The sequence below is a fragment of the Hippocampus guttulatus genome, chromosome 18 (assembly GCF_054856545.1).
Source record: "Hippocampus guttulatus isolate MCC_2025c chromosome 18, RoL_Hgut_1.0, whole genome shotgun sequence".
Classification (NCBI taxonomy): domain Eukaryota; kingdom Metazoa; phylum Chordata; class Actinopteri; order Syngnathiformes; family Syngnathidae; genus Hippocampus; species Hippocampus guttulatus.
This window is the reverse complement of record NC_141278.1, coordinates 298,604-321,591: the sequence shown is the minus strand read 5'-3', so window position 1 is coordinate 321,591 and position 22,988 is coordinate 298,604. Positions and strand designations below refer to the sequence as shown.

Below are 22,988 nucleotides of genomic sequence, written 5' to 3'. Positions count from 1 at the left end.
CGTGCGCGTGTGTGTGCGAGTGAGGGGGACGCTCCGCGTTTTGGCTCAAATTAACCAAAGGAATTTATTCTTGAAAAAAAAAGAAGAAAAAGGCACAATTTTGCAACTTTATTCAAAGATGATGTCCTTGAGGGTGTGTCGTCTTAAATCATCCAAAACAAACCTCCGCCCACTCAAGCCACTCAAATATGGGAAGAAGGGGTCGCCCGCCACGCCCGACCAGCGAATTGTTTCGCTATGATAACATAACATCGCGCACGGGAGTGTTTTGCATTTAAAACACACACACATAAGTAAGAGAGCGTGAGCACAAACTCCAAACACTTGCAAACACTGATGTTTCCAGAAGATTATTAGGGCTGTGGCTGTTAGGGAAAAAAGAAAGCTAATGTTGACTTCCGGTGATCCCAAGAACGCACAGATCATGTGGGTCCAAAACCGTTGCACTGTTAGCAAGCCCGAGAATTGATATACAAAAAAAAAAAAAAGACATATGTGGTTTTTCAAAATGTAAGATAGCGTTGACTTCTTAAGATAAGACTTCGTAAGATAGTGCATTCGACTCAGCATGACTTGGATTTGTTCTTGGTTTTACTGTTTGGTGCTTTCTACCGTCTTTATTACCGATTTGTCTTACTGTTTATTGTGCATGTTAAATTGCTCCATGTACAGCACTTTGTATGCAGCGATGGCTGTTTGAAAGTGCTCTATAAATACCGTTGACTTGACTATGCTCTTTAGTTGGAATTATTGTTTAAAATCCTATGGCTCTTGTTTTTGCTTATCTGTCTTTATTCTGTACATAACCTGTTCGTTTTGTTTCCCTGTGACTTGTAATTCGACTTGTTCAATAAAGATTTTTAAAAAAGGACCTCACCAAGATGGCCGCGATGAGCGCACTGAAGTCAACACTTCCGGCTCGGGCTCAACGCGAGCGCGGATATCAGGGCCTCGCTTCCGGTTGTGCCTCCTTTTCGGCAGCGGCTATTTCCTCGCCAACATGCCAGTGAGTATCCGCATCACCTCATCCAACGACATTTCCCCCGTTTAATGGCGCTTTTGGAGGCGCATTCACGACTCTACGTTGAGCTGAGACCATTGCGATTCCACCGGTACCGCCGAAGTCACCCCTGCTGGCTTTTAGTCGCACTTTGTCACAAATTAAACTGCAATTTTGTTGAGCGCATTGAGACTCAAGATGGCGGCGCGCACACGGCAAACATGGAGTCGGTCCGGCCGACGTGTGTGCTTCGATGATTCGCTCTGTCCTTCTCCGTTCCATAAACGTCCCCGTTTTTGGGTATTCTGAAGCTAACTTTATGAGCTTTGCGGTGTGCCTTAAAGAGATAACGGGTACGTAAACCGACCGGTAACGTACGCCAACCTGGAAGCCAAATCCGGAACAACCAGTTGGAAGAAATGAAAGAACGCCACCCTACGATATCTCTACCATAATCATACCACGCCTTTAATAATATGATTGCCAATCATTTGTGTCGCCCTGTTAGCTCGCGAAAGACTTGTTGCACCCATCTCCAGAGGAGACGAGGAGGAGGCACAAGAAGAAGCGCCTTGTTCAGAGTCCCAACTCTTACTTTATGGATGTCAAATGTCCAGGTAAGGTGCCTCAACACTGTCACGTGGCTTTGGGGCAAAATCTCCTGTCAGAATTTAAGTGTCTGTCTGTTGCAGGATGCTACAAGATCACAACAGTGTTCAGCCACGCGCAGACGGTCGTGTTGTGCGTCGGCTGCTCGACAGTCTTGTGTCAGCCCACCGGAGGAAAAGCACGCCTCACAGAGGGTCGGTATTAACCAGCCCCTATAACCTTAGGTTTTGTTGACTTTATTATTATTTTTTTGGTGGCTCTACTTGAGCAACATTCAAGGACAAGGTTGCCCACCAACGGGCCTGTTCTTGACATAAGTCACCAGTGATGAGACCGGTGCGATTTGCTCGTCTTCACGTAAAGAGGATGGTTGCAACTGCTCAGTATGATGCTGTACTATGGTTGCTTGAAGGGTTAAAAATGCCTTTTTTTTTAAAGCCCACTCTACAGCATCTTGTATTCTATGTTGGCATCCAGCAAGCATATGTTAATAAGTCAAAGCAACGTGGTTTTGTTCAACACACATGTAGTTCTTTAGTTTTCCAGTAAAAGTCAACAGGGAGTGACACTAAACTTGAAACAAGGACTTGTGCAACGTATCTTAAAATTTGTAAATGGGTTCACGGTACACTTAGGTACCAATGAATAGTGTTCGTTTTCTGTCTGATCAACAAAATGTTGGTTATGGAACACATGTTAAAGTCGAAAGCCAAAGTTGGTTTTCTGTTAGATTTGTTTTCCCGCACTGCATAAGTGACTGGACGTCCTTTTTGGTGGTCTTCTAGTCTCATGATTGTGCCAGATGACCCTCAGTTTGCAGAAGGGTTGAGCGAGACCACTGGCTCCCCCCTTTCGAAGGCTGAGAACAAACATTTAGCTCCCAGTGATTGTAGTCAAAGCACAGTGATAGTGGCTCGAAAAATGCTGACTATTGTCCTTTTTTTTTTTCCTGCTCAGGGTGCTCGTTTAGGAGGAAGCAGCACTAAAATGTTTCCGGTTCGACGAAGGGACAAATTGTGGAAAAAGGATTGCCACCGCGGCGCACTTAACACTGTACCACCACCACCACCAAGTTCCTCGTCTCTCAATAAAATGTTTTGGCTAAATGAATGAGTTGGATTTTTGAAGACAAGTGCTGCAGTGTTTATTAGAAATGACATCTGCCATTTTTTTTTATCTTTGACACTTCACACGCATACAGTGGAACGTATAAAGTCCACCCCCCAAAAAATATTTGGAAAATTAAAGCAGGTCTATCCTCAAAGTTGTTTCTCAGTAAGTTCCGAATACAGATTCAATTGTGCTTAGAAGCGAGTAAAATATGAACGGTAAACAAAGCAATTGTAGTACGTTTTATTTAATTCCAAGGTTCAATTTTTTTCCCCAAAAGAATACCCTCAATAAAAATCATCGGCTTTAACCCGGAACCAGAAATGAACGCATTGCACTCAATTCATAAACGCCTGCTCTTAAGTAAGCCACCGCATAAAACTAAAACTACAACAAAGTAAAAAGTCCTTGCTTCGGGAATCAAATACGCCTTACGTTACTAAGCTTCTCCTCGGTAGCCATATCTTGCCCGTTTTCGATCCCTCCCCTACACCGACGCACCTGATTCAAAGGATCGGTTCATCAGCAAGCGATGAAGAAGCCTGAAACGATCATGATCAATTGAATCGGGTGTGTTGGATTCAGGAGAGCTCGAAAACAGGCAGGATGTGGCTCTCGAGGAACCCGAGTCCCGAGGCAACGGCTCACGTCGATTGCTGGGGGGACCGATCACACAAAATAGCAACCCCCCCAAAACCTACATGAATTTCAATTTTTCAAATGTACATTTGCGAACTACCCTCCACCAACGATGTGACCTACAAAAGAACAACACGTTTGGAACGTGAACTTTTTCGCAAGCGTTTTGGTTCAAGTCCACTTTTACGAGCGGTATTTTCCTATTCCGTCAAGGGGGTGTCAGACAGCCAGTTTGGGCTCTACCTGTCCTCCCGCCTTCCGGCGGCGTCGACCTTCTCCCTCTCGCGTAGCAGGTGGCGTATGGAGGAGTTCTGCATGGACAAGGTGCTGGTCAGCAGCGGCATGAGGCCTCGGAAGCCCTCGCGCAGCTCCTCCACGTGCTTCTCCGAGCCGCGGACGTGAGCGTCCAACTCGGCCCGGCAGCCCCGCACCTCCGCCAGCACGTCGGACAGCGCGGTTTGCAACTGCGGCGGTCCCAGAGCAGACACACGTCACAACAAGGGTGCGTTGGCGCTCGGCTTGAGATTCGCAAAGCAGTGAGAGCACTTGCCTCTCTCACCTTGCAGAGGTCCACCAGCGTGCTGCCTTGGTCCGCCAGGATGCGCTTGTCCATCTTGACGCGCCGGAGCCTGGACGGTGCGCACAGCGACGTGCGCTTTTACCATTGAAATGTTGACCTCCAAAGTGGCACCCGTTCATCTTTGGTCGCGGTTACCGAGATCACGTATCCGATTGCACGGACGCAAGAGGACAAGAATGATTTTGCCGAAGTCTTACTGGTGGATGGCGAGCATCAGTTTGCGTTGGTGCGTGCGGACCATGGTGTGGTGTTTCTCCCTCGAGAGTTTGGTGTGCTTGTAGATCAACCAAGTCTCCCTCAGCACGTTTGCGGCCGCGATCTTCATCTAGACCGACAGAAACATCCACGTGACGGTTTCGTACTCGCCGGAAGAGAGCGTACAGCACTATGCGGCGTGAAAACGGCCAGCAAACCCTTTTGGAAATGTGCGAGTCAATCATGAAGTTGTGAACGTGCTTCTCGGCCCGCGTCAGCTCCAGCTTCCTGGCCACCACCGCGACCACCAGGACGGTGCAGCCGGCCCCCTGCGGGCGGACGTTTTCAAACATTCATCTCTCCCCCCCCCCCCCCCCCCCCCCCGTCTTCTCACCATGATTCCGGTGAGGAGGCAGATGCTGCGTCCACAGTAGGTGTGAGGCACCACGTCCCCGTAGCCGATGGACAGGAAGGTGACCGACACCATCCACAGGGCCTCCATGTAGTTACTGCTTAGGTCCTTGTAGTTGTGGTGTCTGAAAAATATGCTTGGTTGAAATCCCTCAATCATAATTCACTCGAGCGCCACTTCAAAACGTGGCGGCAGTGACCTCTCGCATACGTGCAGCCCCCAGGCCGCCAGGATCCACAGGGAGACGCTGAAGATCATCAGCACGGTGCCGGGGTAGGTGGTCATCAGGGTCTTGCCCACGAAGCGCGCGTTGAAGTGGATCTGACGAGCGTTCACATTAGGATTATGCCACGCGGTTGTCTGGAGCGGATCGAAGGTTGAGCTAGACAAAGGTCGCGCCTCTTAAATGACACGAGAAAGACCCGGGGAGCGACTTTGCTGGCTTTTCACACATTGCCTCTCCGTTGCCGACCAAAACGGCAGCACTGCCGAAGGAATTCGGAGGGGTGGAATTTGACTGGAATAGCGTCTGCAGCCGACCACGTACCAAAGCAAACCGTACAAGACCGCGCCACTCCAAATTGGAACCGTAGCGCACGGAGCCCGAATGTTCCATTTGACGTCATGCCGGATTGTCCCGCGCCGGAACCAACCGGACCTTGTCAAAACAATCCGCAAACTCTACCTTGACCATCCCAAACGATCGGACCGTGCCAATTTGCCTGACCAAACTGCGCCGGGCCAAACGCTACGATACTATATCGCAACCGTTAGCATACCGCGCGACGAGAAAACGGTACGCCAAAGCCGATGGCGCCGCGCGCAACCGCCTCGTAGCACGTCAAAGTGTATTACGTCGTCCCAAACTAGTCAGCGATACCGAATCAAAACAAAGTGTATGATGTCAAAGCACACGCTACCTCGGCATACCGGATTGTATCAGATGGAACCGCGCGATCCTACATCCGCCCTATTTGTACCATTACGTAAGAGCCAAAGTCTAGCTCAAAACTCGGGCCCGTTGTCATTTCAACGCCGGTGCTACTCGGATGCATTTTTGATGGGGCGAGACTTGTCGGAAACGTTTGACGGCCGCCGCCCGGGGTACCTTGTTGAGCGCCCCGATGCTCCGCGACGCCGTATCGGTGAAGAGCCTGCTGTGCAGCATCGTGGCGCGGCCCAGCAGGTAGAGCCGCAGGAACATGGGCAGCGCCAGCGCGATCTCCAGCTCCGTCTCGGACGGCGCCGCCCGCCGCCGGAAGTAGGCCGGCAGGCCCGCCGGATACGGATGGATGGCCGCCGCCGCCAGCTCCAGCGCGATCAGGGCCAGGCGCTCCGTCGTCACGGCGATGCGCCAGTCCTCCGCGCCGCTGTCGTGGACGTACAACTGCCGTCGCCGGATCGTCAAAAGGCGCCGGGCGAAGCTCGCGCGCGTGCCGATCGGAGGTCTCGTTTGCGAGCTCACCTGCATCTCGCAGCGGTGATAGGCGACGATGAGGCCCAGCAGGACGACGGTGGACAGGCTGATGACGGATTTGAGCGAGAGCGAGTAGCCGGAACTCTGCGGGAGCGACGCGCACAATAGCACGGGTCAAGGCAAGGCAAGGCCGCGGACTCGTCGCACCGATCCTCCATCTGATTCTGATTCTGAACAGAAATCGATTTAGTCAAGGAAAACGCCACGACGACGACGACTCAACTGGCCGGTGGGATCATCCGTTCGAAAAAGATGCCACCCCCCAATACGAGAGCGGCAGGCGCCACATCGTGCCAAAGAAAAGCCGCGCCGAGTACGCCGGACCTTGCTGTAGACGCTCCACGAGAGTTCCGTCTCCATGACCATCGCGACCACGCCGAACATGCCCACGGCGAGCGCGCAGTCGTTGAGCCGCCGCCTGCGCAGGAAGAGCGCCCTCCTGCGCACCAGCCGCCACCCGATGCCGTGCGTCTTCCAGTAGCGCCGGTCCTCGGCCTGGGCTTCGCGCTCGGGGCCGGAGTTGAGAGCGCGCTCCCCATCCGGCGGCCGCGGCGGCGACTCTCGGCCGGGCCGGGGCGCCTCGTCGTCCCCGCCGCCGATCCGAATCTCCGGGAGGCTGCGCCTCATCTCCAAGGAGGGAGGAGCCCGCCTCTCCGGACTCGGGCCCGGGGGCCTCCCGGAGCTTTGGGCGGGGGCGCCGTCATGAAAAGCGCAGCACTTCTCCCGCAGCCCGGAAGCTCCCGCGCTCTTTTGTCTCCGCTCCTTCCCGCAACGACTCCGGCGTTGCTTCTCCTCGCATTTGACGGGCTCGGGGGAGCCCGGCGAGGCTGGGGCGCGCGGGTGGCCGTCGTACAAAGGCGCGGCGGCCGTGGCCCGGGCGCGGTCCGGCCACGCGGCGCGGCCCGCGCACCTCTGGACGGCCGGGTGCGGCCCGCACCGGGGGGGGCGGGCCCGGCGGGGTGAGAGCGTCCCGGCGGCGGGCAGCAGGGAACGCCGCTCCTCCGCCTCGCTCTCGTCCAGCGGGGAAATGTTGACCGCGGAGGTGGAGGAGGAGCGCTCCATGGTGAGCGGCTGGAGAAGGGGAGAGAGGGAGGACGCGTTAGAAAGAAGAGCGCCCGCTTGCACCCGTTTCCAGTCGCTAAATAGGATACGTTGCCATCGCTCTTCAAGAACTCGCACATTAAAAAAAAAAAGGGATCCTCATCTCATTGTTTCAAAGGTGTCAACCATTTCCGACATTTTCCCCAACGAACGGAGACCCGTGTGACGACTGACCGACAGAAGCGAGGATTCTGCTCGACCTCCATCAGATGGAGTCCCGAGGCCCGATGCAAGCTCTTTTCATGCCCTTCGTATACGTTTTCAGAAAGATTCCCGCAGTTTGCCGTTTGTCAGTCATGACGTGACGGCTCGGAAACTATCCCGCATCCAATTTGTCCGACGGACAACACGACGAGTTTGTGAATACTTTACCTTTTCGAGAAGCGAGCTCGAGATTCGCTATTTCTTCAAATTTGGAAAAAGTCCTACTGCCTCTGGAATGTAAAAACAAAAAACGCTCGTCCTGTTGCACGTCCTTCCTTTAGGCAAACAAGAAGGTCAAGATGAATCGACGTATACTCGGAAAAGAAAAAGGATTGAGTGCAATGCGCATTAGTGGCGTGATGTCATCAGATCATCAAATTCAAGAACCGTGGACACGCTCCCTGGAACAAAGCGGGCCGGTCCATGAGCAGCCCGCTCACGAGCGAGCTCCTCCCTTCGATTGCACAGGAGGTTACCAACCTCTCGCGTATATCACGCTGACGTGCGACCAATGACCACGCGCGCACTTCTATCCGCGACATGCCCCATGCATTTATTCCCTCGCCTGGCCGCGGTCCCGCCATCGGGACGTCTTCGTTAAAGCCGGCCGGGCTTAGCGCGAGTGCAGGCTCAACTCGCAGATGTCGCGGAGGCAAACAATCATCCGTCCGCGCCTTGCGGGCGGACGTGCGTGCGCGTCGCCAAAAATCACATCACCGTTTAAGGCCCGATTGAGACGGCGTCGTTTCTTTATTAAAAGGCCAGTTTGACTGAGCAACGCGACGTTGGCCGGCATGTGCGGGAGACCCGCCAAAAAGTCTGAAGAAGCCATGCCCGGAAACGCGGCGCAAGTCTGCCATTTTAGGGCCGCGCTGACCAATCTTGGGGGCCACTCATTCAGCCCTTAAAGCCGGTTGCATTTCACGCCATGAAATTCGGGAGGCTTTTTTGAAGACCCACAAAAAAGCCTCAGAAAGCCACGCCCCAAATTTAGGAAGGGTGCCATTTTGAACCCCAAAGACATTCGTAGGCTGTTCCGACTCATACAGATGGACTAACTTAATAGAGTATGTTTTGGGGTGGTGGGGGGGGGGGGGCAGGCGGGACGCCGAAATGTTTCTGATGATAATAAGAGTTATGAGATTAAACTTTAATCAAGAGAGACGGCATACTTAGGAGCTTATGAAATATCAAACTCCTTCGGCGAACAGGTGGAACGTTAAGCGCAAAAGTCATAACAATGACATCCCCTTGGGTTATTTATCCAAATCCGCCTGACAGATGGACCTGCAGATAATAGGGGGCGGGGGGCGAGTAGCAGGATAAAGAACGGTATTATCTAATCAGAAGGCAAAGTGTATTAAAGGTAGGGCGAGAGGGAGAGAGACAGAAGGGAGCCGTATGGCCATAAAACGACATGCTTGGCATGCTTGGATGAGTCCGACTAAGCAGCTTGGGGACGGCAACCAAAATTGGGCCTGAAAAGTTGGCACAGACTCATCCACTTGACATGATGTCCAACGAGCGGGACGCTACGCAGCGGTCGGCATGAGGTCGCGGGCTGGAATCGGGCCCCGGGTTTCCTTTATAGAGTTCGCACGCGCCTGCGTGGGTTTTCTGCGGGTACTCCGGTTTGCTCCCCCATTTCAAAAACAGGCGGGGCAAGCGGTCCCCCGCCTGCGGCCCGAAGACGACTGGAATAGAGGGATGGGCAAACGGGTGGATGGATGACTTGCTCTGGCAAAATGAGCCGTCGCTAACTCTTTAGTTGGCTTAGGTAGCCAACGGTCAGTTTTTGGAAAAAGCTGGCATTGACAGCGGCTTCTTATTGGGCCAAGCGATCTTATGAGACGAGTCGATGTTAGTTTTCTTCCAAACATCCTGCCAGCCCGTGAATGCGTTCGAGCCCGTTGCCGGCGAGCGCTCCAAAAGCCGTCGCTTTTAGCGGGTCTCCTCTCCTTTGCGTGCGCGCTGTGCCGCCAGTCTTCATTTTGTCTGGTCTGCCATCAAGCCCCCGCCCCCCCTCCCCGAGTGCCGATGGCTTCCTTCGAGTTTGTTGGTGGTTTGTGTTGCAGCGTGCTCTCCCTTTGAGTCCCACCTCTTCCTCTCAGTCTGCTCCATCCCCGCCTCGCTGGCTTTCCTTCCTTCCTTCCTTCCTCCTCCTCCTCCTCCTCATTCTTGCCTTCCCGTCTGTCTGCTGCCACTCTTCTCCTCCTCACCCTCCTCCGTCGAGCGGGATGTGGCGTTCGGCGGCTCTGCTCGTCTCGGGGATCTCGGCGTTGATCCGCGGTGAGCTCTCGATGATATTCTGGATCGGAAGCGCAATGGAAGGGGGGAAGAGCCAAAGGGGCGGGATGCCGTTCGCTCCGCTTACTCTCGGCCAGAGTGGGAAACGACGCGGCGAGGCGCGTCGTCTTCTCGTGCGACTCATAAGCAAACTGAAGCGGGGGGTGCGGATCAATGGCATCGCACGTGTGGCTCGCCACTCTTTCATCTCGCCGCATCCCTCGCGTTTGCCTAAGCGCGCGTCCGACGTGTCGCTGCCGCGGCCGAGCCGGCCGAACTTGACGGCATCTCACGTGTGCGTTTGTCGTGGCCGCAAAGCGGCCCCGAGCCAGATGACGGAGATATTGTGATTGAAAACAAACGCAACTAACGCACGCGCGGATGCGCCGTCTGTAAAGCCGAAGCGAGGAAGAAAACGGGACGTTTCATTCGATCGTATGGAATCCTTTTGCAGTGTCTTCGGGGGGTCCTCACCAGAGAAATCTGCTGAAGAGCCTGCTGAAGGACTACAACCGCATGGAGCGCCCCGTCGGGAATGACTCGCACCCGCTCACCGTCACCTTCTCGCTCAGTTTGATCCAGATCGTGGACGTGGTGGGTGTGCGGCCGCCCCGGTGGCCAAGTTTGGCCTTAAAAATGCTCACGGGGCGCTTGCGCTTGCTTTTGGCCGGCAGGATGAGAAGAACCAGGTGCTGACCTCCAACATGTGGCTGCGCATGGCAAGTGAAACAAACAGCCTTTACCTTCATTCGAATGCAATTTGTTGGGGGGGGGGGGGGGGGGGATACTACACTGAGTTAGAAAGCCCATGACATGCATGCGTGCGTGTGTGTGTCAAGAGCTGGTTCGACCACTACCTCCAGTGGAACCAGAGCGAGCATCCCGGAGTTAAAAACCTTCGCTTCACCACCGACCAAATTTGGACGCCAGATATTTTGCTGTACAACAGGTGAGCATCAAACGCGCGCGCGCACGCGGACGCGTCGTCTACTCACACGTTCTCATTGGGCCGTGGCTTCCTCAGCGCCGACGGCGACTTTGACTCCACCTTTAAGACCAACGTTCTGGTCAACTCCAGCGGCTATGCTGAATATTTGCCTCCGGGTGAGTCGCTCACACGCGTGGACCCAAAAGCATCGCGGCGAGACTGAAAATAGCAGCAAAAGGGAGAAAGACGTCACAACAAATTGACTTTGGTGAAATCACAACTTTTTTTTTTCTCTATTCTCAGTCGGCGAATATCGTTTTAAAAAAGTAAAAAAGTGCTGGTGTTGATATTTTTATTCAACTGTCGTGTCCATAAAATTGTAATATCAAAGTCTCAATTTCCACACGCTTCCCGTTTAAGCCCAAAGCGCAGAAGGCCCCCCCCCTTGTGCCCAGCTGGCAGGCAGACCGGCCGGGATGTTTCAAAAGTGAAAATCGCGCACTGCGGGCGCACGCCGCCGCTTTGCCCTCTGTGCCATGTTTATTAATAGCGCTCTGCGGCGTGTAAATAGCTCGCCGCCGAGATTAGGATCAGGAAGAAGTAGGGGAGGGGATGTCGGCGGAATGAGGCGCTTGTTTCAATCCGATCGCAATTCATCCGTCCATTTTCCAAGGCGCTTCTTTCTCCCCGCCAGGGTCGCGGGCGCGGCGGAGCCCATGCCGGCCGTCTTCGGGCGCTTGGCGGGGGACGTCCCGAACCGGTCGCCGGCCGAGACCGACGACCATCCGCGCTCGCGCTCGCGGCGCGTGGTGGTGGGCTCGTACTCGAAGAAGTGTATCGAAACGGAGAAAACGCAATCCAAAGTAGCAAACAAAAATCACAACCGAAGCTAAAACGGAACCGCGACCGAAACAAACCCGACGGCAGCAGACCGACGGTCGGCAACAAACAAAGACGACGGGAGCCGAGAGCAAACGATGACCCGAGCGCTCGGGCCGGGCGTCCTTTTCAAGCCACCAATTAGCTCGCGACGGACAGGTGGGCAGCTGCGGGGAAAAGCCCCGCGGTGCCACCCGTCGGTCGCAAAGCCAAACGTGACGCGCACCAACTTAGAGGCTCCCGTTAGCCCGCCAAGCAACGTCACGGGAAGGCCCCAGCGCTAACCGGTCGACCGCCGGCGCCGCGCAAACAAATCCATATGCGGGAGAACGTCAAGCGTGACTTGCATGAAACGCAAGTCGAGGCCTCGCTGCCAGTCTGCGGTCGCGTAAAGAAGCACGTTTGAAATTGCGGCGCATCCAAAGATCTTAAGAAGTTTTCTGCGACACTTTGGCGGAGACTTGATCTGGAAATGTGGAAAAGCGGCGACATTTGCGAGCGCGGGCCTGCAAATGTCACCTCGCTGAGAAAGAGGCTCCTGAAAATGATGGCCGTTGATTTTTGGGGCGGTGTGGAGCGAGAGCGAGAGCGAGAAGGAGCCGGCGAGTCTTGTTTGTGAGGTTGTTAGCAGATGGTTATCTTGCGGGAGGCGAGCGGAGGAGACGCGAGGCACGCCGCCAACAACCAAGCCATGTAATATGATAGCCCCGCCGGACATGACATTAGGGGCACTGTCCAACGACGTCCGCAAAAAAAAAAGAAACATTTTGGAACCTATCACTCAACTATTGGCTTTTTATTTTTATTTTTTTTTGTGTGGCGCTTCGGTAGGTGCAGGACAGTGTACACCATTTCGGGCAGGCGTTACCGACTCGCAAATGTTCACTGTTCATGGCAGGACTTTTTCAACCAATTTTTAATTTTTTTTTTTTTCATACTGCACTATTACTCTCCTAATAACATACCTTTAGTTTTGTTTTACCATTCCCGCCCCCCCCCCCAGTATAATTTGGACTTTTTCTTTTCTTCCGTTGTTCTATTTTTCACCCCCCGTAAAAGTTTTAGACAATTTTGTCACATACAATTCAGAAAAAAATGATTCAAATAACTAAAAAACAGAAAATGGTGTTTTTTAAAACTAGAACGTGGTTGGGGTCGAAAGAATATTGTCACACAAGCGGCGGTTTTTGCTTGGTTCCCTCGTTAGGTTCCGCTTCAACGACGGATGATTTTAGCAGCGGTGCTTGCTCTACTGGACGAGCTAAATTCTACACGCTGTATCTTTAAAAGATTACGTACCGCTGTCATTTAGGACTATTATCACGATCGATGAATTTTTTTCCTGAAAAGGAAAACAAAATCCACGCGACGCCACTTACGTGCCGGGGCGGGTGGTCCGATCGCGCGCGTCCTCACAGGCATCTTCATGAGCACGTGCGGCGTGGATGTGCGCTGGTTCCCTTTCGACGTCCAGAAGTGCGTCCTCAAGTTCGGCTCGTGGACGCACGACGGCCGGCTGCTGGACCTGCGGATGAACGAGGCCGACATCTCGGGCTACGTGCCCAACGGCGAGTGGGACCTCATAGGTCAGCCTTCGACACGGGCGCAAGGTTATCGCAAGCTCCCCCGCCGCCCGCCGCCGTACCCAAGCCGAGATTTTGATGGGGTAGGGGTGCCCGGCGCCCGGAACGAGGTTTTCTACGATTGCTGTAAGGAGCCGTACCCGGACGTGACCTTCGTGGTGACCGTACGGCGAAGGACGCTCTACTACGCCCTCAACCTGCTCATCCCCTGCATGCTGATGTCCTCCATGACGCTTCTCATCTTTGCGCTGCCCGCAGACTCCGGGGAGAAGATCTCTCTGGGTGAGCAAAACGATCCAAACGGACCAAGAATTAAAAAGTACGGATCCGACGGACGGCCCTCTCTTTCAGAATAAGGAGAAACGAAAGACTTTCGCATGACGAATGACAAATGAAAAAGCTTTGCGGATACAAAAAAGAAACGGAACGATATAGATAACAAATAAAACGGACGTAAAAAAGTCCAAAACAAACGGCCAAAACGGCCGCGGGATCCATGTTGACTTTCTGCACGGGATCGATTCAAGATGAGTTTTTTTTTTGGTTTTCAAGGCATCACCGTCTTGCTGTCGCTGACCGTCTTCATGTTGCTGGTGGCCGAGATCACGCCGGCCACGTCCGACTCGGTGCCGCTCATAGGTACGCCTTTGTTCGTCCGAAGCGAGCGGATCCGCCGCCGTGTTTCTGGCGGGAGCTTTGGTCGCGGCTACTTTGGAATTCAATGTAATCCTGTTCTCTCCTCTTCCAGGTCAGTACTTTGCCAGCATCATGATCATCGTGGGCATGTCCGTCATCGCCACCGTGGTGGTCCTGCGGTACCACCACCACGATCCCAACGGAGGGAACATGCCCAAATGGGTGAGGCTGCCGCCGGGCTACTCCCGCGCGGCGCGGCCCTCCTTTCATCCCCGTCTTGATCCGTCTTTAGCTTCGACTTCTTTTTCTCTGCTCCCCCGCCGACTCCCCGCGCAAGCGAGCGACTCGTCTTGGGCGCCGTCACTCTGCCCGGTTGAACGTAGGCCGTGCCCGGATGCCTTTTAGACCGCATCGCTCTCGTGGCGGTTTCCCTCCCCTCGCTCGGCGCCGCAGCTCGACTTCATGTCCCAATCTGAGCGCGAATGGCTCCGACACTGAAAGTAGCGCATCGGGACATCCGGGCGTTTCCGGACGGATGCGGTCGCCATCCGAAAACCTGCGTCGTTTTCGACGTAGCGTCCGCGCGGCACTTTGGGGGAAGCGGCGTCGCCCTCGCGGATGACTCCGGCTCTGCGTCGACTTTGCGCCGTTGCCGATCGAAAGGTAGCCAAAAAGTCGGAACTGCGTCAATTCATCGTCAGATAATAAACGCGAAACACAGAGATGTATTCTCCCGATTTAAGAGAAGAAAACCGTGATTCGTCTCACCGCGGAGAAATTTATAGCAGCAAAATTATGAAAGGGAAAAGTATATACAGGACTGTAAAGAAATACGGCCGAGTCCCGGTTTTCAGGACCGTCTATTCAATAACGAGCGGCGGTACCTCTCCTCCTTGCGGCGCGGGTGGATCGGTCCCTGGCCGAAGGCGCCGCCCGGTGCCGTCAGGGTGGCCCGGAGCGGGCGGGAGGCTCTGTCCGTCATAGCCGTTAGCTTAGCGAGCATCCTCCCGGTGCCCGCCGGGGAGCAGCCAAAGAATACAAGTGAGTTTTGAGGAGGCTCGCCCGACGTTCGGTGGGAGCTCATTCCAGAGAGAGGGACCGGCGACAGAAAAGGCTCCATCCCCTCTGAGCCTCAGTTTAGTTCTTGGTACTTCTAATCATGTCCGGTCCGCAGACCCGAGGCGCCGGCGGGTGCGTCGTGTCGGGGCGGATGAGCTCAGAGAGGTATGGTGGCGCCAGGTCATTTCGAGATTTGAAAACAAATAAAGAGCATCTTGAAAATGTATGGGGAGCCAGTGAAGGGATGCCAGAGTAGTACTGGTGCGCTCCCTCTTACGAGTAGCAGTCGAGAGGCCAGCGGCGGCATTCTGGAGCAGCTGGAAGCGCTTCATGGAGGACTGGCCGACTCCAAAGTCAAGGGCATTGCAGTCATCCAGCCGGGATGTGCCAAAGGCATCAATCGCTGTCTCAAAGTGTTCACGGGAGGGGAGAGCTTTTATTTTGGCCGGCCGTCTAAGGCGAAAGAAGCCGCATTGAACAACGGCACCAATTTGCCGATCGAGGCCATAGATCAACGACTTTTTGGCAGACGGGGAAGCACTTAGCTCCGTCATTCTGATGAAGGGTCCTTCTGTGTCCAGGTGAAGCTGGTCCTTCTCCAATGGGTGGCCTGGTTCCTGCGGATGAAGCGGCCCGGTGAGGCAGAAAAGCCCCGGAGGCCCCCCTGCGCCACCCACCTACGCCGCTGCTCCTCGGGCTCCCACAGCGGGAGCATCCCCAACCACGGCGACCCGGCCCCGCACCCGCAGAATCCGGCCCACCTCCACGTGCAATGCGGCGCCAACAACAACGGGAACCCGCTCTACTTCCAGGGGACGGAGGAGCCCGCGCTGTTGTGCGACGCCGCCCAGAGGTGCGGTAGCATCCCCGCGGGGCCCCGCAGCCCGCCCCCGCGCCTCTGCGGCTCCCCGCCGCCTCCCGCCCGCAAGCCGGACGGGGTCGAGTGCCCCGGCGCCGGCTTTGGAGCGGGCGTGGCCGGCGGACCGTGCCGGGCCCCGGGCCGCGGGGACCCGCTGCTTCAGGCCATCCTGGAGGAGGTACGCTACGCGGCGGATCGGTTCCGCCGGCGGGACCGGGCCGAGTGCGCGGCCGACCAATGGAAGTTTGCGGCCGCCGTCATCGACCGCCTGTGCCTGGTCGCCTTCAGCGTCTTCAACATCATCTGCACCATCTCCATCCTCCTGTCGGCGCCCAACTTTGCCGATGCCGTTTCCAAAGACTTTGTCTGAAAAGCCGCGAAGGGGGAGCGAACCGGATGAGGGGGAGTTAGGGTATCGAGCGGGCTCGGGGTCCACATCGGCGGGCGGGCTCTGGAGCGGGAGACGAGGGAAAACGTGGGCATTTCTTTGCACGAGACCGACTGAACTCCGTGACGAAAACGGAAAGCTTTCGGAAGAGATCGGCGCTGTTACAGAGGCGGGACGCCGTCCGCGTGAAGTGGAATAGCATGAAGTCAGAGCAGGCTGAAACACTTTGCTGGACTCTGTGCAAAAGGCAGCCCGCCTGTGGATCCCATGCGGCTCCTTTTCCCCCCACCTGTGTAAAAAGCAAGAGCAGGTTACGGGAGCACCGTTACGTCGTTTTAAAAGATATAAGAAGAATCCTCGTTGTCATTTTCCCACCTTTATTCCTTGGAATTTCAACGTGGAAGCGTGGCAATGATGTACAGTGATTAGACTGAAGTGTATTTTGCGATTCCGTGTGAAAGGTGCAGGCGGGTATTCTTATACGGGTTGTGGGTAACCTGTGTGGAAGTGGCTCAACGAGTGTTAAGGCTAACTCGCAGGATACATTCAGGTTCACTGGGTTGTGTGTAAAAGGGAAAGCCAGGTAGACTTTGGCCAGTTATGGCTCCGCCGCGGCTATTTTGCAAGGAAGCTCCAATGAAGGGCTCGGCGGAGAACAAAAACAAGAACACGCAGATGAATTAATATGGGGGGGGGTTTTTCGGCAGCGCAAACTGTAAGAGAACGTGGCGCTCATCCATTATTCAAACCACAGCGTCTAATGGCCGTCAAATTAAAAGGTCCTCCCGTCGTCTTCACGCGCAACTAATCGGCTTTGAAAAGATGACCCGGGCACTTAACATTTCCAAGGGCCTTATTCTCCCCGCAGTTAACGCGCCTCCGCAAAATGAATTAAAGCGGCGCCGGAACCCAAGCGGAAGAAGCAAAAGCGCCGCGTCGGCAATTTAGGGCAGACGCACGGAAACTGCCACTCAAATCAGAATCGAGTTCCACTCGGCGATGGCATGAAATGGGATTTTTTTCGGGAGGCGGAAACCACTTGTAGAACTATTATTCGATGTTAAATGTTTGATAAAGCGCTTCGGTCGTCAATAAAGATGTATTGTATTGGAAGCACAGAGTGCCAGGAAACCTTCCACAGACATACCGGGGGCCTCAGAAAGGGCAAATTTCAGGGCAGTGGGCTGTGAACTCTGAGAGGGCGCAAATGGAATGCCTTTGGGATTTGGTCTCATAGGTTCTACAGAGAAAGAGCTTGGCCAGATTTCAAAGGGTATGGTCAGAGGAGCATCACGGGGATTCAAACCAAACCAAACTAAACGTGTTCTCGTGAGCGACGTGAGAGCCCTGAAGAATGAAAAGCCAATTCGACTGCTTAAATGTGCAGTATTCTACATAAAAATCGACTTTTTCGAGCAAGTCAATGGATATTCTTTTGCGCTTTGAATGTTGTCAAGTATTTGCACTGAACTTTTAAGGCTGTAAAAACGCAATTGCGGAGGGGCATTCTGGAAAAAAATTCATACATTTGCGTGCTAGTGAATGATTGGGGACTATATACAGTCGATTTTTAAAAAAACAGGCATCCCTTTCTGTTGGATGGGTTGCAACTGGGAAAGCAAATTCCTCGTGCGTTTTTACATACTTGGCCAATAAATCTGATTCTGATTCAGGGACCACTTTAAAATCACGCACGCACACACAAATGACAAACTTACATTGTAAATTTATTTAAGATCCCGCCGAATGTACAAGGACGACAAACACCCATCACCAGCACATTGGGCAATATATATTCGGTAACTTTATTTAAAATCATGTTATAATTTATTACTCTACAATTGTCCATTTTGACGTTGTTGACTTTTCTTTTGCGAGATAAAAGCAAACTCTTGATAGCCTTACGAGTCGTGAAATGAGCTCATTTGTCTTCGGCGTGTGCTTCCTTCTAAGAGCACAATTCACAATAATCCATCGTGACTGCCCCCCCCCCCTCCACCAACACACAAAAGTATCATAGAAAACCCCCCAACAAAAAACAGCACTTAGATCCGCAAAAGACATCACCGTCTCATCCTAAATAATCGCTTCTTTCCAGTCGGTCGCGGCCTGATCGTAGGCTACATCCATTGAAAAACTGACCGGTTTGCGCAGAGGAATTAAAACAAACAATGGTGAAATGAATCGCGGTCACAGACCAAACAAAGCCTGCCGCTACGAGATGAACAGAACCTCAAAATAACCGCTCTGGGGAAGGTGTAGGCGTGTGTGCGTGCGCGAGGTCTGTGACCGATATACATGTACTGTCTGGCAAAGTGAATGTAAACATTCAAATAAAATCGAAAGGACAAAACCAAGGTGGACTCGGCGGAGAGAAATATGTCGTCCGAGTTAATTCTGCCCATCGAGGAATTTGGTGAGCAACGCAGGCCACTTCGGGCTCAGCGGCCGATTGTTGTTTGTGTACATTTGCTATCCGTCCTCCCATTCTCAAGAGCCTCCTGAACATAAAACCTCAAGATTTGACCCTCAAAACAGCGACGCAGATGTGCTAACCACCAACTTGTCAATGAGGGATCTATTTAAGGATAGTCTTGACTAATTGTGCGTTCGCTTCTATTTGACCTCATTTGTCACGATGTTCTGCCGCTCGTGGCACACAACATCTAGCGGGATCCGTAAGATTCTTGTCGCCTCAAACAAGGCGACATTCAACTCACTGATGGCAGCATATGTACATCTAGCGCGCGCGCACACAAAGTCCAGGCCTCGACTCCATGACGAGCGGAATTAGCCGATTTGCCAGGACTGAAAAACCAACAGTCGCGCGGAGCTGCTGCTGCCGTGGCAACCATATTGCAGCGTAATGATAGCAGAGCAACCTGAAGAGGAAGAGGACGACGGGCGGTGCAGGCGAGCGAGCGCGCTCCGTCTCCAGATCGAAAAGGAGGGGGGGGGGGGGGCAGTGGACGAGAGAAAATGCTTCATCCATCCTCTAAATGACCGTATTTCCTCTACTTGTACTCAAATAAATGCCTGCCGTTTGCCCTTCCGGAAATAAACCAACGTGATGATCTTATCTGAGGCCATAAGCGCCCGCGGAGCAGACGTGGCATCTATAACGCTGATGTTTAACAGAGAAACCCAAGCGTACACAGTACTTGGCTGCTATCCCCAAACCTCGTTGTATTCTATCCAGTGACAATAAAGGCCATTCCGATTCTGATTCTTCTCGAGCCAAAGTGACGGGATGTTCGCCAATGGCGGGCTTTTTGAGCTCAAATACCTCCCTCGCACTTTCCCTAAGGTAGACCCCATTCCCGGCAAGCGCAGAGCATCCCAACCGAGCGCCGCTCGGAGAGCTGCCGGCATGCGAGTGAGACAGCCGGCCGCGGAGCTCGCTTCGTTCGACACGCGCATACGCAACTTGCTGACATGGTTAATGGAGCCACCTGCAAATGAGGGAGACTTAGCCGGCTGAGCTACACGGGCCCCCCCAGGCATCGCGTTCTCCCCACACACACACACACACACACACGACGAAGCACTATGCATCTGCCGCCCCCTTTCCTTCATGAAGAGAACTGCAGGCTTTGACACGGGGAACCCCCGACACCGATTTGGCCGCAAACAGAGAAAATGCAAAATTTTATGCAAAGCGGTCGTTCCACATCATTCAAGTCCATACTCCTCACTAGTAACACAATTCAGTGCACCGGTCGAACGACTGTGTCGAATTGGCAAAAGTTTATTTTCTCCAGGTTATTGTGCCACGTTTGGCCTTCGAGGTCATGACTGCAACCACTTCTAGTAGATCCCGATTGGCTACTAGTGTGTGAACTTGGCGAGCCCACTCCTGTTAGGAGTGCAGCACAGTCGTTTACAAGTCATGATGAAGTGCTTATTGCTCGTCGTGAAAAACTCAACTCAAAATAAAAATACTGATGTTGGTGGCATCAGTAGTGCGCTGAATTATTTTACTGAGGACATCGATGATGATCGAGAACAATGAATAAATGCTCTAATGGCTTTCCATACAATTCCTTTTCAATCAATAAATCAATCACGATAGCTCTTATTAATCTATATTTGATCAGCAAAAACAGCTTGTTAAATGTACACAATTAGAACAGTTACATGTTGTTTCACCTGTGGTTTTTTTTTGACAAAACAACAACAACAACAACAACAAAAAACCCAGACCCCACTGATAGAAAACTTTGTTCATGTCTGGCGTCGGACTTTGCATCTTTCGGTCTCGCAATTAAAACGAAAAGAAAAAAAGAATTCCCTCCTTTTTGCTTCCCGCTCTGTCAGTCGCACGGGCTCACTGGAGGCCAAGTACGTAATCCCGCCGCCGGCGGTCCCATTTCCAGAATGCGCTTCTGTCCGTCGCCCCCCCGAACCGACACGGGAGAGCAGCGTCTCACAGGCGCTCGCTACGGAGATCCGGGAATTCGGTGAAAGCCGAATGCCCTTCATCGCTCATCTCGCCAAGTGTCCCTGGCTTAGTGTGTGACGTGTTCCTCTTCCCTCCCCTTGCGAAAAGAAAAAAAAAGCTTGATCCCATTTTAAGCTTTGTCGGGGGGGGGGGCGCGGCCCGCCTCCGCCCATCCCTCAAATCTTGCTGTGGTGGACGGGCGCGCTCTCGGGGTGGGTGTGACGATGCAAGTGGAATGTGGGACGGATTTGCGGTGTTGCGTTCGTTTAAGATGTGGCAATCTCCCCCCCTAGGTGGCGCCATCCCTTCCGCTGCGTCTCCAGGGGCGACAGAAACTCTGCAACACAGAGCCACGGAGGAAAGAACATGTCACCGGCGGCATACAGTCAGGCCCGGGACGTCCTCGCGCGGCCCCTAGAGCATTGGACGCGAGTCGCCGCGCGTTTCCCAAACGCAATCCCAGAGGAGCCGTTATTTGAAGCCCCAAATCAGCGAAGCCGCAAATGGCCACCGATGGGCCTTTTCCCACCCAAAACAAACTCGGTGCTCGGTTGGCGCTCAACAAGCTCTTACAAAGAACGCGTTTGGTTTTCCGCCGGCAAAGAGCCGAGTCGTGATGTCATCGCAAAGCGTCGCAACATCAGCGCTTACGTCGACGTCAAGCGAAGAGAGCCTTCGCTATTCGCAATACCGTCCGCTAGGCAACTTAGCATAGCATCTATTCTATTCCGTGTAGTAGATGACAGTCGGTGACGCGGCATCGGCAATCTTTCTGAATCGTGATCACGAGGCCGGCAGCGAGTCGGATATGGCGTGCGAAACTCGCCGCCGACTAAGCTTGTCCTTTCAGGCTTTCTCAAGCAAGAGCGGCACTTGAAAAATTCCTTCCCTCGTGGATCGGCTCGCAAGTTCCGAAGAATGTTGTCAGTTCACGTTTTGCACGTACCGTTGTTGCTGCAGTTTTTGTTGTCTTTATCAGAAGCCTCTTCCTCAACCTGAGAGAAAAGACGACTACAATTAATTCAGCGCGCGCACACGCACGGACACAGACGTTTTCTGTCTGGGTGTTTCCAAAGATAAGGTGAAGAATAAGCCATTTTTAGACATTTGAAGTCGGGAGTCATGCGCTTCCCCCCACCCCCCCAGAACGGGAAAGGAAAGGAGTGGTCCCTACCCGCTTCCTCCACTTGAGCTCACAAAACACCCGCTCGAAGCACTCGTGCATGTAGTTGAACTGCCGCACAAAACCAAAGGACACACAAGCAAGTCAGCGCGGGGAGCTTTTTGTTCTCTTCGCTTTGATCCCATCCGTTTGCCGGCCGATCAAGCCGGTGCATCGGTGGGGCTCCACTCACATATGGAGTGAAAATCTTGACCCAGCGAGGCTTCTTCTCCCCTCGGGCGTACTCGAAGCAGAAGGCCATTCCCTCCTCGTCCGTGTCCCAGCGCTGCATCTCGCCCCACTCGAAGGCTATCACCTGGTTCTGAGAGGGAGCGGGAATGGGGGGGGGGGGGGCACCGGGAACTTTTATAGCCAGTCGCATTGCCCGCGCTCAGTCGCTCAAATGAACCGTCATTTGTGTTCTTTCCTCAAGACAATGGAGTTCAAATGAAGCAAAACCACTTCATTGACTAAACGCGGTGCCCACACGGTTTCTCCGCCTGCCATCAGCTCGGCGCAGTGACGATCCGTCGCCACAGTCTGCACCGTATGAGCAACCATTTGAGTTTTGCCGTTACGATGTTAGGGCCGCAACCCGTGATTATTTGAAACTATCTGATCATCTGACAATTATGAACGGATGAATCGGATTTAAGAAAAAACAAGAACAACAAGTCGACAGTGCAGAAAATGAACAAACTACTTATGATTATTCAGTGACCGGTTTGGTCCGCAAGACCTCAGAAAATTGGCAAAGAGTAATCATCGATGAATGCGCTCATTGGGTGATTGTTGGCGAACGGCGGCAGCTGGCGCGCGCTCACCTCCGGCGCGCCGTCCTCGGTGCACGCGTGCAACTTGAAGTGGTGGATGCCGATGGCCGCGACGACGTGGCCCTTCCTCCGGGAGTCGCAGGAGCAGTGGGGGAAAGCCACCTCATTGTAGCCCTCGCATGTGCGCAGCTGGCTCAGGTACTGACGGGCGACACGCACACAAACGTGCGCAAAATTACATCTCCGTTATCGGCTCCGAGCCGTCACTATAAATCGGGGGTTGTCAAATGATTCTTTTTTTTTTGAGGAGGACGTTTGCAACCAGCCGCGAGAATGACCCTTTCTGCAATTGATGAGGAGAAACCAAAAAGAAAATGCTACACATTTGCTACTGAGGCAGATGTCAAGCTAACCGGAATGGCCGACGGCTGGTTTCCACTCATGTTACTTCACAAAGCCCAGAGGAGCAGTGACACCATTTCTGAAAAATTGTGACATCAACTGTCCTACTGTTTTTATTTGATGTAGAAAACTTTTTTGCACTTATATTCAGACATAGATTAGTTCAGTGTAAAATAATTTTTTTGGGGGGTCGGGGGTTCAAATTTGCGTTGATTATAAATACTTCAAAAATAATCGATTCACCAGGAAGCCGCATTTTCCTTTT

At 53.3% G+C, this 22,988-nt stretch overlaps 4 protein-coding genes and 1 non-coding gene across 10 annotated transcripts in view; 3 read left to right on the top strand and 2 right to left on the bottom strand.

Moving 5' to 3' along the window:
* The first annotated feature begins 842 nt into the window (after positions 1-842).
* On the top strand, positions 843-2,715 carry rps27.1 (ribosomal protein S27, isoform 1). The gene is made up of 4 exons (XM_086137515.1): positions 843-1,006; positions 1,509-1,617; positions 1,693-1,803; positions 2,567-2,715. The coding sequence occupies exons 1-4, from the start codon at positions 1,001-1,003 to the stop codon at positions 2,593-2,595; spliced, it is 255 nt and encodes an 84-aa protein (XP_085993641.1). The 5' UTR covers positions 843-1,000; the 3' UTR covers positions 2,596-2,715.
* Positions 2,350-2,480, top strand: LOC147190415 (small nucleolar RNA SNORA35). The gene has a single exon (XR_015103852.1). It is a non-coding gene; the product is annotated as a small nucleolar RNA SNORA35 (small nucleolar RNA).
* Positions 2,716-2,948: 233 nt separating the features above from the next.
* On the bottom strand, positions 2,949-10,759 carry LOC147190413 (small conductance calcium-activated potassium channel protein 2-like). Of its 2 annotated transcripts, none has more exons than XM_086137500.1 (10): positions 10,609-10,759; positions 6,347-7,093; positions 6,011-6,106; positions 5,654-5,932; positions 4,745-4,866; positions 4,528-4,669; positions 4,352-4,462; positions 4,136-4,263; positions 3,909-3,987; positions 2,949-3,822 (listed from the first exon to the last, which is right to left on the bottom strand). In XM_086137500.1, the coding sequence occupies exons 2-10, from the start codon at positions 7,082-7,084 to the stop codon at positions 3,598-3,600; spliced, it is 1,920 nt and encodes a 639-aa protein (XP_085993626.1). In that variant the 5' UTR covers positions 7,085-7,093; positions 10,609-10,759; the 3' UTR covers positions 2,949-3,597. The 2 variants fall into 2 exon arrangements, with proteins under 2 accessions (XP_085993626.1, XP_085993627.1); XM_086137501.1 differs by having other exon boundaries at positions 3,918-3,987.
* Positions 8,751-18,302, top strand: chrna11 (cholinergic receptor, nicotinic, alpha 11). 3 transcript variants are annotated; one of them, XM_086137499.1, is made up of 10 exons: positions 8,751-9,616; positions 10,068-10,207; positions 10,288-10,337; positions 10,441-10,566; positions 10,638-10,717; positions 12,839-13,006; positions 13,091-13,285; positions 13,556-13,642; positions 13,752-13,861; positions 15,280-18,302. In XM_086137499.1, exons 1-10 carry the CDS (start codon positions 9,223-9,225, stop codon positions 15,925-15,927), a joined length of 1,998 nt encoding a protein of 665 aa, XP_085993625.1. In that variant the 5' UTR covers positions 8,751-9,222; the 3' UTR covers positions 15,928-18,302. The 3 variants fall into 3 exon arrangements, with proteins under 3 accessions (XP_085993625.1, XP_085993623.1, XP_085993624.1); XM_086137498.1 differs by having other exon boundaries at positions 9,271-9,616; positions 10,288-10,332; positions 10,453-10,562; XM_086137497.1 differs by having other exon boundaries at positions 9,247-9,616; positions 10,288-10,332; positions 10,453-10,562; positions 12,839-13,285.
* snx27a (sorting nexin 27a) overlaps positions 16,092-22,988 on the bottom strand; it is a 35,785-nt gene continuing 28,888 nt past the window's right edge. For 2 of the 3 annotated variants that reach the window (XM_086137503.1, XM_086137505.1), the window contains exons 11-15: positions 22,373-22,522; positions 21,742-21,870; positions 21,561-21,620; positions 21,333-21,381; positions 20,015-20,723 (exon numbers count right to left, since the gene is read on the bottom strand). In XM_086137503.1, the coding sequence (XP_085993629.1) occupies positions 20,653-20,723; positions 21,333-21,381; positions 21,561-21,620; positions 21,742-21,870; positions 22,373-22,522 (459 nt within the window). In that variant the 3' untranslated portion in view covers positions 20,015-20,652. Of the gene's footprint in view, positions 16,235-20,014; positions 20,724-21,332; positions 21,382-21,560; positions 21,621-21,741; positions 21,871-22,372; positions 22,523-22,988 lie in introns of those variants that run through there. The other variant, XM_086137504.1, reaches the window with a different exon arrangement.

Bases quoted from the DNA above. Each gene is read 5' to 3' on its own strand.
- LOC147190413 (XM_086137500.1), bottom strand. From the start codon at position 7,084: ATGGAGCGCTCCTCCTCCACCTCCGCGGTCAACATTTCCCCGCTGGAC. The intron at 4,670-4,744 runs GTCACTGCCGCC...CATATTTTTCAG, and splicing joins GGGCTGCACGTATGCGAGAG to ACACCACAACTACAAGGACC. The intron at 3,988-4,135 runs GTAAGACTTCGG...CGCACCGTCCAG, and splicing joins CTGATGCTCGCCATCCACCA to GCTCCGGCGCGTCAAGATGG.
- chrna11 (XM_086137499.1), top strand. From the start codon at position 9,223: ATGCGTTCGAGCCCGTTGCCGGCGAGCGCTCCAAAAGCCGTCGCTTTT. The intron at 10,718-12,838 runs GTGAGTCGCTCA...GCGTCCTCACAG, and splicing joins TGCTGAATATTTGCCTCCGG to GCATCTTCATGAGCACGTGC. The intron at 13,286-13,555 runs GTGAGCAAAACG...TTGGTTTTCAAG, and splicing joins CGGGGAGAAGATCTCTCTGG to GCATCACCGTCTTGCTGTCG.
- rps27.1 (XM_086137515.1), top strand. The intron at 1,618-1,692 runs GTAAGGTGCCTC...TGTCTGTTGCAG, and splicing joins TATGGATGTCAAATGTCCAG to GATGCTACAAGATCACAACA. The intron at 1,804-2,566 runs GTCGGTATTAAC...TTTCCTGCTCAG, and splicing joins AAAAGCACGCCTCACAGAGG to GGTGCTCGTTTAGGAGGAAG.